At 54.4% G+C, this 17,902-nt stretch overlaps 3 protein-coding genes across 3 annotated transcripts in view; 1 reads left to right on the top strand and 2 right to left on the bottom strand.

Annotated features, from left to right (window-relative positions):
* The window catches only part of LOC311195288 (hydrocephalus-inducing protein homolog), a gene marked incomplete at both ends in the record, with an annotated part of 38,432 nt that extends 22,101 nt beyond the window's left edge, over nt 1-16,331 (bottom strand). The window contains 8 exons of the mRNA XM_084268670.1: nt 4,161-4,314; nt 5,878-6,101; nt 6,388-6,506; nt 7,553-7,652; nt 9,539-9,699; nt 11,080-11,204; nt 14,028-14,227; nt 16,257-16,331. Of these exons, the coding sequence (XP_084124796.1) occupies nt 4,161-4,314; nt 5,878-6,101; nt 6,388-6,506; nt 7,553-7,652; nt 9,539-9,699; nt 11,080-11,204; nt 14,028-14,227; nt 16,257-16,331 (1,158 nt within the window). The remainder of the gene's footprint in view (nt 1-4,160; nt 4,315-5,877; nt 6,102-6,387; nt 6,507-7,552; nt 7,653-9,538; nt 9,700-11,079; nt 11,205-14,027; nt 14,228-16,256) is intronic.
* The window catches only part of LOC311195299 (nischarin-like), a gene marked incomplete at both ends in the record, with an annotated part of 539,550 nt that overhangs the window by 282,117 nt on the left and 239,531 nt on the right, over nt 1-17,902 (bottom strand).
* The window catches only part of LOC311195133 (nischarin-like), a gene marked incomplete at its 5' end in the record, with an annotated part of 179,710 nt that overhangs the window by 106,231 nt on the left and 55,577 nt on the right, over nt 1-17,902 (top strand). The window lies entirely within an intron of this gene.

Here is a 17,902-nt window from a genome sequence, read left to right as displayed (position 1 = left end):
CAATGGGGATTTCTTGTTCCCAAGCACAGCGAGCACAGCAGAAGCAGACTGATGTCCCAACTTCTGGGCTTCCAGCACCAACGGGACCCTGACAGTGCTGTAAGGCTTGATGATCCCAGAGAACACGGGGCTGGAGTACAGCACAGCATCACCCTGCTTGTGCTTCTGTAAGAGACAGAATCAAACCCAAATTCAGAGCGACCTCCGAAGAAACCTGCACTCCTTAACATCTACCATTGGAACCCAGCTAGGAGAGCGGGATGGGCTTTGAATCCCAAGGGGGTCCAAAAGCTGCTGCACCCACAGGCATACACACCCTTGCCAGCAGCCTCCTCACAGCAGCTTTTCAACACCCTGCATAAAATCAACCTAAAGACTAGAATACAAACCTCTTCCCAAAGTCTATATGCGGGGGGGGGGGGGGTGGTGCGGTTCTTCTACACCCAAAGGTCTGCTGAAAACAAGAACCCATCTGAATATAAACCAGCAAGGTCTTACCCCACCCCTTTGTTATTATTTTTCATCCCCTTAATAAACCCCTGGATAACTCTTGAGGGCAGATGCGATGCCAAACCTGAGGAAGGAGCCTGTAGCAGGCTGGAACGCGGCTCTTGTTCACCAGGGTCAGCGGCCGCTCGTACTGGAAGTTTAGGAAGCACCGGCCAAATGTCACAGTGGGGTCCCGCACTTCCAGCTCAGGAGCGATGCATCTAGGCAAAGAGATGTCCCAAAGGGAATTAGAGATACTGAGAGAACGTAGAATTTGTTTCCTCCTTGAATAGGGCACAGAGGAGCGGAACACATTTGTCACTGTCAGACAGACATGTATTACCCCGACAGCAATAAATCACCTTCAGCTTCCTGTATTCCCTTTGATTCCCACAGCAAGCCCTGAGCTCTGGAGGAACCTTCCCACCAAGGATTGGTGCAGTATGGCCCAGTATCTCAGCAGAAACTACTCCCTCCTCTCCAGAAAAGGGGCCTGAAGAGCCTCAACTGCTTGCTGTGGCGATGGAAGGTCCGAGCCAGCCCCTGCCTTACGCAGTGGGTGGTTGTTAAAAATAAAATCACAGCCCAGACACTGACCAGACGGCGGAAAAGCACCAGTGAGCTGCATCCTACTGGTAATGACACCGACACCCACAGCACAGCGGGATCCAGCCTGGCTGCAGCAGGGATGACTTCCAGCTTAAGTGTGAGAACATTCATGCTCAAAAGGACCAGAGGGAAGCAGCAAAACCTGAGCTCTCCTCAGCATCAAGGACTCTGTTTCTCCTTCGGAAGATCTTGCTGTTATTTTTCCTGCACCAGTCCTGCCCTAAGCCCCTTCCCCATTAGCACGTGCCTTTGTTAAGCCAGACAGACACCAGGCTGCTCCCCACATCCCAAAGGAACACTGTGCTTTGGTGGCAACACAGACACAGTTCCCCCACTGACTGCTTGCAGGAAGGAGGAGAGAGACAGCCCTTTGGAAGTCTGTTACACCTCACCCACCAAAGAAATAGGTCTATAATTAATCTAATTAATATAATTAGGAAAAGGCTGGGGGCTGTGCCTGTCCGGTGAGCACAGATGCTCCTCAACACTGGCTGCTTTCAAAGCCCTGCTTAATGAGCTCGTTAAGTAATACTTCTCGTTTGGAGCTGGCCTTTGTGTGAGGGGAGGAGAGACGATGCACCAGGAGAGAGGACACGCCGCGAAGGAAAGCGCCGATACCTGGCTGTGAGGAGCAGCCCCAGCACCTCCTTGCCGACACCGTCCACATCCACCACCAGCGCCAGCTTGTACTTCTTCACGGTGTTGGAGCACAGGGTGACCTGGTGACAGAGAAGACCGTCAAAGACGTTCACCACCCCCAAAAACTATCGTTCCGTGTGTGGCGTCCCCTGATTCTCCTTCCATGGTAAGGAGAAGGATTTTCCCCTCATCCTTCTGCTGCTCCATGTGTAGAGCAGAGTCTGAGAGCAATAAAGGTCTCCTGACAGCATCTGCTTGGTTCAACACCCTGTGTGGTTAACAGGGTGTGTGTAAGCTGAATTAAAGCCTAATCAGACAACTGCTCTGCTCACCACTGTATTAAAATTAATCTCGGTTCTAATCTCAGCTACAACAGCGTAAATCCCGGGGCAATGCGCTGCCTCAAACCCAGCGAGTTCAGCTTTACAGCCAGGGCCAAATGCCAAGGGCCCCAGAAGTTGGGTGCAGGTCACACCTGGCAGAGCTGCTTCAGCCCCCCCTAGGGATGGTTGCAGTGAATGCAGCTCCTCTGCTCACTGGGAGAGGGAAAACAAGTCCGGGAAGAAAAGCAAACTGCTTTACACAAGGGCATCTCTCTAATGGCCACCCGCTGTCCTCATCCTTCCTCTGCCCACGGTTAAGCCAAAGCCACAGCTCCACGCAGCGCTCAAGCACACACGTGGCTTCCGCACCTGACCATAGGGCACAGGATGCTCAGCGGATGGTTCTGGAAACAAACCGATGCCCCTTCACAAACATCCCGGACCAACCCAGACAACAGAAGTGCATCTATCTGCCTCCCATCACTAAAGCCCCCCCGGACCCTCCCCACCAGTGAAGCTTCAGCTCCATCTGCTGAAGCACGGCCGGACGGATTCTCCCCACACCTTGATATTCCTGGATCCCAGGGCGCGGATGGTCCCGCTGCAAGGCTCGATGGTAAATTCAGCCGGCCTGATGGAACCTTCAACTCCCCATCTCCAGGGCTCAGGATCGTTGTTCAACAGCCAAGCAGCACTGGTAACGCTGGGCCCTCCCGAGCCGTCCCCGGGGATGCGAAGGTGGAAAGTCATGGGCACCAAGGAGGTGTTTTTGAGGCGACAGGACAAGGTGTGAGGGAAGCCTGGGGAAGAGACACACAGAGGGATTTATGCCCCCGTTATCCCACCATTCCTGGGCTGAACAGCCTCTCACGGTAAAACTGCGCCTGGACTTTGGCTCTCTTCAATCTCAACTGCAGCTAATTGAGAAGCCCAGCAAGGAATTAATTGCCATGGAAGCTCTGTGCCAGGCTGGTGATGGAGATCCCTCCTTGGCAGCTCTGACGCCCAAAGCCATGAGTTTTTCTCTCTCAGCTGCCCCGACACCAGCACCGGTTACGTCTCACGTAAGAGTGAGCAGCCAGACAGAGCATTTACTCCCAGAATCGGATCCGTAAAACTCCCCATGAACACCCCCTATGGTTTGCAATACGGAAGAGCAGGTTGGCACCAAGGAGAAGCTGCAGTAAAAGCAGGGATGGATGAAATGGGGAGCTACAGCCCGATGCAAAGCCCTCTGATGCAGTTTTGTTAGCTGGAGCCTTACGGCATCTCCTGTTTCAGGGTGACCAGATGGAGCACGGGAAGGTTTGCAGCCCACTTGGCAGGAGCTGAGCCTGACACTGGCTGAGAAATCAGCAGAAGCCGTGTCTCACCTTCCCTAACGAACGGCGACGTCTCATTACTGCTCAAAAAGCTCTGACACCAGCTTTCCCTGCCGCACCAGTGGCATAACCCCACTCAGTGGGGATGTTCTGCAGAGGCAGGAGACCAGCCCAGGAGAAGACATCTGGTTTGGCTGGCCCATCTCGATAATGGCCCTTCCATCAATCCACAACTGATTTCCCATTAAAAACTTCACCTCATCTCAGTAAAAAGCCTTTTGTGAGGCAGAGATGGAGAACCAGAACCTGCATTTCAATGGAGCTCTGGATGCTCAGCCACCAGCGCTGCTGGCACAGCAGAACTGGGCTTTCGGGGTGGGGGCACACAGGGAAGGAGCTCTGTGCAGAGCTATGGCTTGGGCATATTATGGGGTAGGTGATAACAAGGTGCCCTCCCAGCACTAATTAACATTTCACACTAAGGCTCAGGGGACTGAATGGCTCCTGTCCTCCCAACATTTATCCAGAGCAGCTCCAGGCTGGTTCACAGCTCCATCACCCTTCTCCCCCTCCAACATCTCCCTTTTCCCCCAACCCCAGCGTCGCCCTTCTCCCCCTCCCAGGCACCGCCCTTCTTCCCCCCGCCAGCATCACCCTTTTTTCCCCATCTCCCATTCCCGGGGCATTTCAGGGACTGATACCCTCGCAGCCATTCTGCTGCCAAGGGTATCAGTCCTGCTTTTAACACCCTGAAGGCTGCTGCTGCAGAGGAACACACATTCTGGGTGCTCTGAGGTTCCAAGCGCCCCGTTTCGGTAACGCATGGACCTCTCGGCCCACGGTCCAAGCCCAGGGCGCACTCACCGAAGGAGACGTCACCGAAGCAGAGGGCAGGCACATCGAAGTGGAGCGTTGGTCCAATGACGCAGCCACTGTGAGGACAGACAGACAAGGCACTGGCTGAGTTAGAGAACTGCAGAGCTTTCAGCTCTCCCTGCTGCTCGGGCGGGTAAGAGCCGGTGTCAGAACCACGGCGGGTTTCAAACCAGCCCCTCACACCCTTGCCCTCATTCAAGGGGACAGGAGGTGGCCAGCAGCTATCAGATGGGGCTTAGGGCACAGTGTCAGGCAGGATAGGGCAAAGCTATGCCCCCAAGTTGGCTCAATGAGGGGCCCCAAACAAGCGATGGCTCCGTGACTCAGTTTCCCCATCTCTAACGCATGGGTAGAGATGCCCACACAAAAGCGGACTCAATGGAGTAACCCTCCTCAGGCTCCCTTCTTCTCAGCTGGAGCCAGCGTTTCCATTGAGTGGCTGAGCGTCTTCTCAGGAGATCTGGATCCACACAATTATCAGAATCCTAGGGAGCGCACAGACACCCACCAACCACAACAAGATCAGCAACAATTCTACACAGGAATGTATCAGCTTCTCACTGCTGACACAGCCAAGAACAACACATCTTAAACCAAACACGGGGCCCTGAACCCACCACACCTCCTCTCCTGTCCCTAAAATCAGCTCCAAACTCTGAAACTCGCCATCACTGCCTGAAATCGGCCCTTGGAGCCACACACCATTCATGAATTCACCTCATGGCTGATGCCACCCGAGCCCAGCTCCACCTGGGGGGGAAACGCGGATGTTTTGGGAACGATCACATCTATGGCAGCATTAGTGGACTCGGGGGTTCTTGCTGAGTGGGAAGGATAACAAAGAACTGCTCAAACACTCATCCTCGTTCCCTTCTTCATAGCCCAGTGTCCCACCAGCCAGCTCACATCCAAATGGGAGTTGTTCTCCGCATGGGACTCAATCCAGCATTCAAAGCCTCCCGAGGAGCGGGGCGCTCAGCTCGAGCGGGTGGGTGGGTGTCTTGAAGCTCCAGTTGGTCACACCGACTCCCCGCTCTCTCTTCAAGCAATAAACTTCTTGTTCTGTTTTTACCGGTTTCTCTTGCCTCACCAGCAAAACCCACTGCAGATTCCTTTCATTTCTTGGCTACCTTGATCTAGCAGGAGGCTGCTGGCCGAGGAGGCACAGCCAGCCCCACATCTTGCCTGCCTACACCACACTATCCCAACAGCCCATGGTTATGACCCACTGGGACAAGTCACTTCCAGCCCCAGGATCATCACACTGGGGTGTCAAAGGGTCACGATAGGAACCTGTCACTGCCAAACTCCGTGCCAAGAGTGTCCTGGAAAGCTCCACCAAGAAGGCCAAGGTGCTTCCTACAGGCACCCAAGTCTTTCAGAGTTAAACAGGGTATATTGAGGGCGTAGGAAGGAAGGAAGGTCATCACCCCTGGGTTGCAAGGTTCAAACTGGAGCCAAGGTTAAAGGGTCTCAGCTCTTAACCTAGCATCCCCATGCCAAGACCTCCCACAACACCTTTTTCTCTCTGCTTCACCAGAAAATGAGGCAGGTGGGAGATCACTACCCAGAGATAACTCCAGAGGTGCCCACCAAGCTCCTGTAACCTCCCCACTCACCTGATAGACAAGGTCACGGGCTCAGGGGATCCATTCACATTGAACTTGAATTCTTCTGTGAACTTCCCCAGGATGGTGGAACTGAAGGAGATCTGGATGACCTGGAGATCGTCTGGCAAAATCTCCCCCTCGCTGGGGAGAAAGGTGAAGCAGGAGCCCAGAGCTGTAGCTGGAGGAACCAAGCTGAAGGCAGCTTGGATGAGTCCTTTGTTAAACAGCACCACCTGCAGCAGGAAGGCAAAATGCAAACGCAGAAGGACATTTCCTTTAGAGAAGACCCATTTGCTTTCTAATTCAACAATGAACACCTGCAAGGCAGAAGGCAAAGGAAATACAACGGGACAAGTTCTGCCTTTGGGTTTTTTCCAGGCAAAGCAGTGATAACTCCATAGAACCTCTGCCTTTGTCCAGCTGGCACAGAACTGCCCTGCTCACAACTCCTGAGCTGCCAGAAATCCCACAAGGAGCCACCAGGCTCCAGCCCAAGCCCTGCTAGCTCTCACAGCTCACCTCGTACTTGTGTGCTGCTCCCATGAAGACATCCCCGATGTCCAGACGCTCAAAGCTGGAGCGCAGCTGAGGCCCTATGCCTTCCCCTTGGATGCACAGGGGCAGCCTGGTCTCACGGCCTGGGGAGAGAATTCAATGTCAGAACAGCAATTCCCTCTGATCCCGCATTTTCCAGGCCCTAGCCTCCGACTTGGGGCTGGCAGAGATCAGCCCAGGAAGATCCAGGGAAAGGTACAGGACCCTTCCCTTGGCAGATATGCCTTTGGGCTGCTTTCTCCTTTCTGACCAAACCCTTGGGCTGCTTTCTAATTGAGCCATCACTTTGCACCCTGAAACAATCACACAATCATTAAGGCTGGAAAAGACCTCCAAGATCATCCAGCCCAACCATCCCCCCACCACCTCTATTACTCACTAAACCATGTCCCTAAGTACCTCATCCAACCTTTCCTGAGGGACGGTGACTCCACCACCTCCCTGGGCAGCCCCTTCCAATGCCCAATGGCTCTTTCGGAGAAGAAATTTCTCCTCCTTTCTAACCCGAACCTCCCCTGGCACAACTTGCAGCCATTCCCTCTCGTCCTCTCGCTACTTAGCTGTGAGAAGAGGCTGAGCCCCAGCTCCCCACAGCCTCCTTTCAGGGAGCTAGAGAGAGCAATAACGTCTCCCCTCGGCCTCCTCTTCTCCAGGCTGAACGCCCCCAGCTCCCTCAGCCGCTCCTCAGAGGATTTGCCCTCCAGCCCCTTCCCCAGCCCCACTGCCCTTCTCTAGACACGCTCCAGGACCTCCATGTCCTTCTTGGAGTCAGGTGCCCAAACTGAACACAGGATTTGGGGTGATGCTGAGTTTCCAACGCCACCTCTGAATCTCTTCCCATGTGCTAAGATGAGCTTTGAAATCCACTCAAGGAAGGTGTAAAGCTCAGGAAAACACAACCCAAGACAAAAATCTGCTGTTTATACTCATGCAGCTCAGCACCACCTGCACCCAACATACAGCTCAGCTCCACACCTGGGTGCTCCAGGGCTCGCCACCTGCAGCAGCATCTAACCACCACAGGGCTTTAGGATGTCTAGGGAGAAGCAACTCCCCAAATTCCCACCATAATACCTCAGCCAGGCTCCTCCCCACCACGGGCAAGAGCAGGAGGGGACAGGAGCCGTACCTGAGATGTCGCAGTAGAACTTTTGTTGATACACTCTGGCTTCTTCAGGCTTAAAGGTCACACTAATTTCAGCTGAACAATTTGGCAAAATCTCTCCCTCCTAAAACAGAAGCAGACAGCAAACCATTTCTCTTCAAACGTCACATCCCTTCGTTCCAACCGTGGCCCCATGAGCCGATATTTAGAGCACCAGGGAAGAGGAAAGAGCCAGTAACACTGATCAACAATATTTATAAGGGAGTTTGGAAGCAGCTACGAAAAACTTTCCCAGTCCCTGACCTTTACTGGCACCTGGGAGAGGCATTTTCTTAAATTAGGGCTATAGCGGAGCAACCAGCCCAGATCACACTCCAGCGAGTCCAGCAGGATCGCTTCAGAGGTGCCAGCCAGTCACGGACTCACAGACCGTTAGGAGCTGAAAGGGACCTCCAAAGCTCATCCAGTCCCACCCCCTGCCAGAGCAGGGTCACACATGGTAAATCCTACAGGAATGCATCCAGGGGGGCTTCAATGTCTCCAGAGAAGGAGACTCCCCAGCCTCTCTGGGCAGCCTGTTCCAGGGCTCCATCACCCTCACAGTGACAAAGTTCCGGGGGCTGAATTTGCCCTCCTTCCCACAGAGGAGCGCTTCGCTCTTCAGGTCAGCATCTCAACTGACATGGTCCCACACCCTGCGTTAGCCCTGTGCAAGGTGTGCCTTTACATGTAAGGCTCCATCCCTCTGAACGTGGTCAGGACACTTGGGCAGCTCTTCATTTATAGCCCTGGGAGCAAAGCCCAGCTTTAGGCTCCCGGTGCCCATCACGAGTTGGGAAACGCTTTTTGCCGCCAGCTCTCCTGGCCCCACCAGAAACCCAATGTTTCCTCCCAGCACATCAAGCAGGGATCTGCTGAGTGACCTCATTCAGGGAGGAAGAGGAGGAGGAAGAAGAGAAAGGGAGCTTTCAAAGCTCTCACTTACCGCTGGCTCAATGCTGAAGATCCCGTTGGAGGAAAGCAGGGATTCTCCTTGCACCTTGGCACTCTGGTCGGGGATGCTGCAGAAGAGGAGGCGGGAAAGGTGATCTTGCGTCCTGGGGTCTTACACAAGTGAGCAGCCCTCAGGAGAGCGACCTAGCTCAAAGCTGCTGCCACAACCAATGGGGAATCCACCTCCATCCTCAAACTGGCTTCTCCTACCCCCAGGATGCTCAGGGGAGGCAGAGGAGGATGAGGAGCACCAGGGCAGCGTATCACCAGGCAGGGCATCAGACCCCTGCTCTGGGCTGCAGGTTCCCAGCATCACTGTCTTCTCTTCCCTTTCAGACCCGCAGGTGTAAGGAACAACCACATCCCCTCTGCTCCCCACCCCGCCTCCACCAGAGTGTGTCTCTGCCACCTGAGAGAGGCCTTTCAAAGCTTCCCCAAAGACGTCCTTTGAAGATCCAGCCCCATCTCTCACCACCATGAAGACAGGGGGTTCTGAAGCCCAAATGCACTTCCAAGTCCCATGCTGCCCTACCTTCCTTCCCTGCAGACCCTTCCACCTACAAACTCTCCCCAGGCTTGAAGGAAAGGCAGAAACACCCCGTGCTGGAAACCTGGACAGCCCAAACCTATTCAGGAGATGGCCTCATCCTCCTGGGCCAATGAAGCTTCACAGACTCTCTGCAGCCCGGGAGCCACTGGCTCTCAGCAGTCTGCAGCTCCCACAAACACCAGAGCTCGCTCTCAGAGGAAATCCACTCACTGCAATCAAGCTTTCCTCCCCAAAACATCACCCTCAGCCAGAGGGTGGATGGAACTGGGATGGGAAGCACCCAGCTCCATTACCCTAAAGCCCAGGGACACCCACCCTGATGCTGTGGATGGCTGACTTGTCCTAAAAGCACCAACCCCCCTTGAGGCCATACGGTAGCGTTCCCCTTGGGCAGGGTACCTAACCAAAGGCATCTTTGAAACGGACCTTCTCTCCCGCTGATCCTCCTCCTCCTGCGTGCCACAAGCCTTCCACTGGAAGCGGGCGATGATGTCACTGCGGTTGTGGATGGCCACGCATCTGCGCTTCGACAGCGTGAGGTAGGTCTTCTCAATGGTCACAGGCTCCTCATCCAGACAGATGTTGACGTCTACAGCCACTCCATGAAGGTGTGTGTTCATGTCTTCACCTGGAAGAAAGCAAAGGGGACTCTTTACTCCTCTCACTTGCCGATGGAAGTACGAGGAACGCAGCGAGCCTCAGGTCACAGAAGAAAGGGCTACAGCTTTTATTACCCCTCATTCCCAGGGGAGTCCCACCTCAGCCACAGCTCACACGGCATCTCCTCCAGGCCCACCACAAGTGTCAAGTCTCTCCCAGTCTCTCACTGATCCCCCCCCAAAGATGCCTGCAGGGTGTGGGCCAGAAAAGAAGGTGGCAGAGGAAGGAGCAAAGCGACAGCCCATGGCAGGATGGGATGCAGACAAGAGCTTCCCTGTGTTGTAGAAGCAGTGCCCGTACTCCTGGATCACGACAGTCTGAAGAGCTGCCACTTCAATCCACCCAGTATCGGGCAGAGGGAGAACTGTGACTTCCTCTACATTTGCTCAAGCAGGGACAGGCACAGGCTTGTCCCAGTTGCAGCAAACATTAAGCATCACTGCAGAAACCCAACCCCATGTAAGCTGTGGAGGAACCAGCTGCTTCAGTGAGAACAAGACTCAGGTTTTCCAAGCAAGCCACGAAGATCCTGACAGAAGCTGTTTAACATCTCACCTTCTCCTTGAGTTTTCCCCCCCTCAACTTGTTCTTAAAGCCACTTATGAAGCTGATGGCACTTCGGTGGCACCTCGGACCCTCGTGAAGATTTCCTACCTGTCTCTTCCTGACAAATCCCAGGAACCCCACGTCCTGGCTGCTTTAGTCCTGATGTTGTCAAGAGTGGGATTTAGAGGGCGGCGTAGAAAAAGGGGCTGGAGCAAGACCACGGGGAAGCGGCATATGGGACAGAGGTGTGTAAGGGACAGTGGGCATGTGACAGCATCCCATAGAGACACACCCCCCACAGACACGTTACGCTTACAGGACCAAATCCAGCACTGGTTCGGAATGGAACATCACACGCGCGTACGCACGCGGTCACCCAGATTCGAGGTTCATCCTTCCTCCACCCAGCAGCTCCCAGGAAAACAGATTCCCAAAGCATTATCCTTCCTGTTGAGGGGGATGCACTCTAACAGCCCCAAAACACCAGCTGGTTTTCACTTTTCTTGGAGGTAAAGCTGGGGGATAGCACCCAGCAAGGGAATTTGGGTGCTTGGGACAATAGGCAATGATGGCAGATGACTGTCACAGGGGTGTGGGGTGGTGGCCACCGTGCTGACAGCAGGGAACGCCCAGGGATGGGCCAGGACACCAGACAGACAGAATAAGGACAGACTCAGCCTTTGCCCTTCTAAGCACCAAAATACACAGAGGTTTTGAAACAAAAGGGTTTACAAGTAGATTGCAAAGGAAGTTAAGCCTTGTTCTGCTTTGAAGGACGCAGACCTGCAGATAGGACACTCACCTGTGTCGTAGCGAACTATCAGGGAACCGCAATAATCCCCAGACTTCAGCGGGTGGAAGTCCACTCTTACTTGCATGGCCTCACCGATGCCGAGCGTACCGATGGAGCGATCGACAGAGAAAGGGCTGCAACAGAGACACACACACTCATCAGGACTGTGGTGGGAGCTCTGGGGGCTCTTTTGCACTCTAGTTCCCGGCAGCTCGCTTGTGTGAGGAGCAAACAAGCAGCTGGCAGCAGCAACCCAGAACACAGCGGGTCAGAAACACGGCTGGCGACCCTCGCTCTCCAAAGTCCCGAGGGTATGAAATGACTTCATCCTCCCCAGATTCTGCATCCAGGCTCCAGTCCGGACCATACCATCAGAGAATGGGTTTTGAAGAGCCCAGAGCAGGTAAGAGGTGTTTGCATGCACAGCTTGACCCTGATGTCCCTGGGAATCAGGGTTTTTTCTGCCACCTAGAAACCTGCTACTCCTGAAAGACAGGAGAGAAGGTTTGGAGGGGGGGTTAATAGCTCCTTTTCTTCTGGCATGCTTTTACTACATCCAGCTGTACGCTTGCTTTGTTGCACAATGTCTGAAGTTTCGCAGGTCCTGATCTCCCAGCGGCACCTTGCAGTCCCCAGCTCCTATACCCTCATCTAGGCACACCAACCCAGGAGTCCCCTTCACACCAGGACCTGCTGAGATCTTGCCCATTACGGCCCTTCAGCAAGAGAGCAACACTAGACCTGTAAGCACTCTGATAATTATCTACCTTGCTATTTAGGGCTTGCTTACTCTCACCAGGGGTCAAGCTTCCCCATCTTGACAGAGTTGGGCTCAAGTTATGTCCCACGAGGATACCAAGGACCAGCATACTCCTGACATAATGCAGAAAGGCAGCTGACAAGTGAAAGAAGCTGGCAAGTCTGTGACACAGGCCCTCAAAGCACCACGTTGGCTTCTCTCCTGCACCCACATGCTCAGTAAACGCAGCGTGCAAGGAGGCTGCACTATACTGCAAGTCCCGGGCTACCTTCATCTTCTAACAGCCAAGCTTTCTTTGGTCTACTGCTGCCTTAATTGGCATCCTAAAACCAGTTGAGTTTGGGAGAACCTAGTTCATTAAAAGCTACCTCCAGCCCCAAAGGCTTAATGTTTGCACATGCTACTTTTTGGCAGCAGTGTAACAGCCAAAGTCAAGCAGCATAACCATCCCAGCAAACCCAGTCCCTCAGGACAAAGCATCCGAGACTGCACTGAAAAATCCCAGGTACACTCAGCACCTCCCAAGCCCAACCTTCCCTTCCCCCCTTTTCCTGCACCTCAGCCCTAATTTCATAACCTCGGGTGGTCTTTGTGCATCCCCACACCTCCCTGTAGTGTATGGGTACCACAGGGGATCCTTGAGCGTTCTGCCTTGGAGGATCATCTCCCGAGCTTTCCGAGCTGGGTGGGGACACTCCTAGAGGGATCTAATCCCAGACCGACCCTCTCTGTCCCTGGAGCACGGCAGAGCACAACGTCCATCGCCGCAGGAAAAGGCAGCGCTGCGCCTTGTCTGCTCCCAGACACCATTTTCATCTTAAACCTATCGGAATGACATTTCTCTCTGCCAATGTCACAGAGAAGAAACTCATTCTCCTGCCTGAACCACAAGAGCAATGGGAAGAGACTTACTGGATTTAGCCTCCAGGGATTTTTATTCCCAAGCGCTGCGGTTAGGGGCTGGGCACGGCCCTGCTGCGGAGGGAGGGCAGGCACAGAGCACACTGAAGAATGGGCAGTGCTGAGGTGGCTGGCTGGGTTTTTTTCATGAAAAAGCAGTCAAATCATGGCCAAAATGCGACCACGTTTTCTGGAAGCTATCGAAGATGCTGAATTGGCCCCACACATTCACTGACAAGCTCCTCTCTGGAGCAAAAAGCAGAACAGAAAACAGCCAAGTCCTCGCACAAACGATGACCGGGCAGGGAACATCACCAGGATGTGACCAGATGCACGAGCTGAGCTCTCAGTACTGTGAGGAACAGTTAAGGATGGGAGATGGGCTGCAAAAGCACCCTAATGGGGAGAGCAGAAAGTTCTACGCTTGGTGCCAGGGAAGGGAACCCAGAGAGGGGAGGCAAAGACAAGTGGCACAAGCAGGACAGCAGATTGGGGAACGGTGGCACCTGAGCTGGTTTGTGAATGGGCAAGAGCCTGAGTTTGCTCAGGCCAGAAAAGAGAAGTTGCATCAACTAAACCAGAAGTTCAACCTGCACAGATAAAACATAGAGGATACAGGCCCATCAGCTGGCCTCTACATGCTCAGATGGATCTCTCATTCCCTTCTACCCCACTGCTGTCCTCCTCCTCTCTCACATGTGCCTGTACCTGTGTTGTGGCTTTGCATGGCTGGGTTCTGGTGGAGAAAGGGGAGATCTGCAGGGGTGGCTTCTGCAAGAAGCAACCAGAAGCTCTCTGAAGCCCCACAGAGCAAACACCAGCCAGCTCAAGGCTGGAGTCGCTGCTGACCAAGGCCGAGCCCATCAGGGATGGTCACAGTGCCTCAGAATCACAGTTAGAGGGAAAAAAACCACCAAGAAGCTGCTTTTTGCCCCAGGAGACAGGAGTGAGATGATGCGAGGAACTGTGCAGACACCAAGGCCAGGGAAGAAGGAGCAGGGAGGGATGAGGAGGTGTTTCAGGCACCAGAGAGAAAGATTCCCCTGCAGCCTGTGGAGAAGACCATGGTGAAGCAGGCTGTCCCCCTGCAGCTCATGGATGGCAGGGAGCAGAGATCCCATCTATAGCTGTGGAGGACCCCACGCTGGAGTGCCTGGAGACACCTGAAGGACACTGTGACTCTGGGGGAAGCCCGTGTCGGAGCAAGCTCCTGGCAGTGAAACTTGCTGCTCTAGAGCTCTAGAAGAAAAACACCCCCACACACCTTTTGTTGGGCAAATGAAGTGAGGTCCCTTACCTCTGAGTGCTGATGGAGTAGCGGGCCTCCCGGTTACCAATGTTGCGAACCAGCAGAGTCTTCTGGCTGCTGTACTTGACCGGACAGGTGGAGAAGTCCAGGTGGAGGGGGAAGTCCAGGACCGCCCGGGCACCAATACCTCGGATCCGCACAATGAAGTGTCCCCTGTCTGTGACACAGGTGATCGGCTGGGAGTAATCCTGAGGGGAAGGAACAAATCACGGTACGTTCAGTCCCCGGCGGAAGGAAAACCGCTGCTTCCCACCACTAACAGGAGCCTTTGGGAATGGAACAGCACTTCTTTCTGTAACGACCTTTCCCTCCAGCAGCACCACTGGGACAGGGCTGGTACCCTGCAGAGAGGAAACCCCCCTGCTGATGCAGCTGCCTCCTCAGTGAGCTGGCAGAACCAGACCAAGTCACCTGACAGCTTGATGCCGAAGCACCACAACAGAGTAATCCCATGGAAGGGATTGCAGCAGATCAAGGACCTGCTTCCAGCACCGCTCCGCACCCGGTTATGCCGCGGCACCAACTCCATCCCAGTGACCCCACTTGAAGCTTGGTGGGGGATGCTCAGGTACACTGTTGGATGGACTTTGCCACCAGCCATTGGTGAAATCACAGAATCACAAGGTTGGAGAAGACCTTTAAGATCATCGAGTCCAACTGATCCTGTCCTGTGCTAAACCATATCCCATAGTACCTGATCTGCCCTTTTTTCAAACACACCCAGGGACGGTGACTCAACCCCCTCCCTGGTAGCCTGTCCCAGGCCCTCACAACTCCTTACCGAGATGACTGTTTTAACATCAAGGGAGGCAGAGATTTCCCACCCCTTTCCACAGCATCTCAAGGACAAGGCTGGGGACACCCATCCTCCCATAACTGATCCATCTCCCCAGCCCCGAGCCGGCTCTGCTCCATACCCAAGCTATTCCTGAGAGATTCCTGACAGGTACTGAAGGGCACCAACAATTCCAGCCCTGCCCTCGGCGCAGCCTCTTCCAGCTCCTCCCAGGCCCTGAGAGCTCTCGCTGCACATCTAACCTCTGACTTCCCTTTCACCTCAGCCCAGCCCTGGGGGAGGCAGGGGACAGCTCTGCTCTCTCTGCTGCACACTGTGGCACAGCCGATGCCTTGCTAACGCCTCTGAAGTTTCCAGAAGGGACTGGGTGCCTTCCTGAAGCTGGTGCTCTCAGGTCCACAGGCGGGAGGCACAGGGACAGCCCTACCAGAGCCAAGCATGCTATTCTCAGCCCTGGGCTGGTTCAGCAAGGAGCCAGACAGCCATTGCCCTGTCCCCCAGGCAGAGGCATTCCTCAGAGATAAGTCCTCCCAGCCTCGTCTCCCCTCTTCCAGCTGCACTGTGCCCACCCGAAAGACAGAGGCAGGTCTCCCACTTGTCCCCAGACACCATGGTGACACTGCAGCCAGTAGCTGCAGCTCGCTGCCAGTTCTGCCTGCACTCATCTGACACATTCCCAACCTCCCGTGCTGTCCCAGGCCATCCCTCACCCGTTCCTTACGGGTCTCTCACTGTCCCCCCCAGTAACCTCCTGTCTGGGTGGTGTCATACCCACTGGTCCTGTGGAAGCAGCAGCTTTAAGCACCCATCCAAGCAAGTGTTACTCCAGATAAAACACATCCCCCCCCACTCTGCCCATGGGGACTTCCCTGGCAAGACCCTGAAGCCTGCAACCCTCACACCCTTCTGAAGGCTCACGCTCCTCCTTCCAAGCCAAAGCATTAACAAATCGGCTTCATTAAGCCCTGAGCAGGTACCGCAGGGTCTACGGCCTTCCAAGGTCCACTCTGCCACTGCTGAGGGTGTCACGGCCCTGAGGGTTTGCTGTGACTACACCAAAGCAAGGAAGGAGGAGGTTAGTTCAGAGGGAGGATGGAAAACGGCAAGCTCCTGCCCTTGTGTCCCACCCCAGCCTTCCCCCAGTACCATCCCTTTGGTGATAGCAACTCAACTCCAGCAGAACTCGGTCGGGGGTTATTGATCCTGGCTTAGCACCAGATGTCGCTTCAACATCATCCCGGGGGGAAATATGTTTTCCCTTTTCCCCAACAGAAGGAACTCGTCCAGCAGCAGCGGTTTCAAAGGACAGCAGGACCTTGTCACCGAGGTATTTAGAGAAGCTGGGGGAAAGCCTGCCACCAGCACACACCTCCTTCAAACATCACATCAAAGGGCAAGGAAAAGGGCAGGAAAAGGTCTACCTCATGACAGGAGCTTTCACTCGTATCTAGAGGCGGGAGAATCCGGGACCGCCTCAGCTCCTGGGTGCTGGCCATCCTCTGCGCCTTGGTGACAGACTTCTCCAGGAAGGCAGAGGGTGTCCACTGAAACACAAAACACCAACAAGAGCTGCAGAAACACCTCTCTTCAGAAAGGCTTTTCTTGTTCAAGCGCCACTGATAAACCATTTGTCACCACAGCCACTAGGATAGTCCTGGAAGTCCCCAAAGTTCCCCGCTGAAATATTTAACATCAGTCAATGAATGATGGAGAGCGGAACACGCGCTCTGACCAAGCGGCTCTGTCCCCTGCGCTTCTCCTTCGTCCTCTGATGTGACACCTTTGAGGATTTCTGCTCTTTGGGCATTTGTTTCCCCTTTAGCTTTGCAGGATTCAGGCAGTGACCTTTGAAAGGAGTGGGGAGGAGTCATCAGAAACCCCCTAACTCCATCCTCGCACAATGCTCACAACCAGCCGGCGTGTGGAGATGTCACTGCCGGCTGAATCACAGGAGAGCAGAAAAGCAGCGCTGTGCCAAGACCGAGATGGAGCTGGCTGGGTCCAAGCTTTAGTTATCTTTTTAATTAGCCCTTGTTTTCTCTCTGTTCTGGCCTCACAGCCCCCTCCACAGAAGCATACAGAGATACCACCTCCATGAGGTTACCTCCAGGAAAGGGAGCCTTGGCCAGCAAAAGGCACATTCATGGATGGGGAGGAGGAACTGCCCCACGTTCATGGATGGGGAGGAGGAACTGCCCCAACTCCACAGCTGTTTCAAGGGCTGGATCTGCGCTCAACCCAGGATGACACTCATGACAGAACTGGTTTGGACCCCATTCTAGCTGGGACTGGACACGTCTCTCAAGTCTTCAGGCAGAGTCTGAGCAGCCCCACCACAGCCCCAGCTGCTGGGAGGGCAGGGATGGTCAGAGCAGCGCCTGCAAGGATGCTTCCGTGACAGAAGATACTGCTGCCCTCACCAAGAGGATGGGTAGAAGCACCCCAATGCTTCAGCTACTCCAGTGCACTGCCCAGGACATCCCATTAACTGGGTTCCAGCAGCACATTCAGACAAGACTCTGGACTTTCAGCCCACATTCCATCTCCCACTGCACCTTGATGGCCACCTCCAACACAAGTATGGCAGCAAAGAGATGGGGTGGTGGTGTGTACCTTCACAGTGTGGCTAAACAGGAGGGGCAGGCAGAGGAGGGACACAGGGCAGGTTTCCAGCCTTACCACAGCTCCTATCTGGCCACAGCAGGTACTTACATTTACATACTTCTTCTTTGGAGCTGTTACTACTCTCCGTTGTAATATTGTAGAAAGCTCACTAGATCGACGAACGTTTTTGGTAGCCATGTCTCAGCTAATCTGGAAGGAGCAACAATGGGACTTTGAAAATCCAGGAAGAGCAGCTGACCCCAGGCGACTTTGTGCCCGACCTTATCACCTGCTCAGGGTTATTACACCAACCTCCAGCCCGGGGACCGCGGCTGCCCCGAGCGTGAACAAGATCAGACCAGACCCCTTCCCACTTCGCCAGCCCAATGCCCACCCCCCGTGCCAGGAGCTTTGTCCTGTTTCTAACTAACGCAGCACGGAGTTCAATGCTCTGATGAAGAAC

The sequence above is a fragment of the Gallinula chloropus genome (genome assembly GCF_964237585.1).
Source record: "Gallinula chloropus genome assembly, chromosome: 10".
Lineage (NCBI taxonomy): Eukaryota > Metazoa > Chordata > Aves > Gruiformes > Rallidae > Gallinula > Gallinula chloropus.
The sequence above is the reverse complement of the archived record's forward strand: the minus strand, read 5'-3'. Positions and strand labels throughout refer to the sequence as shown.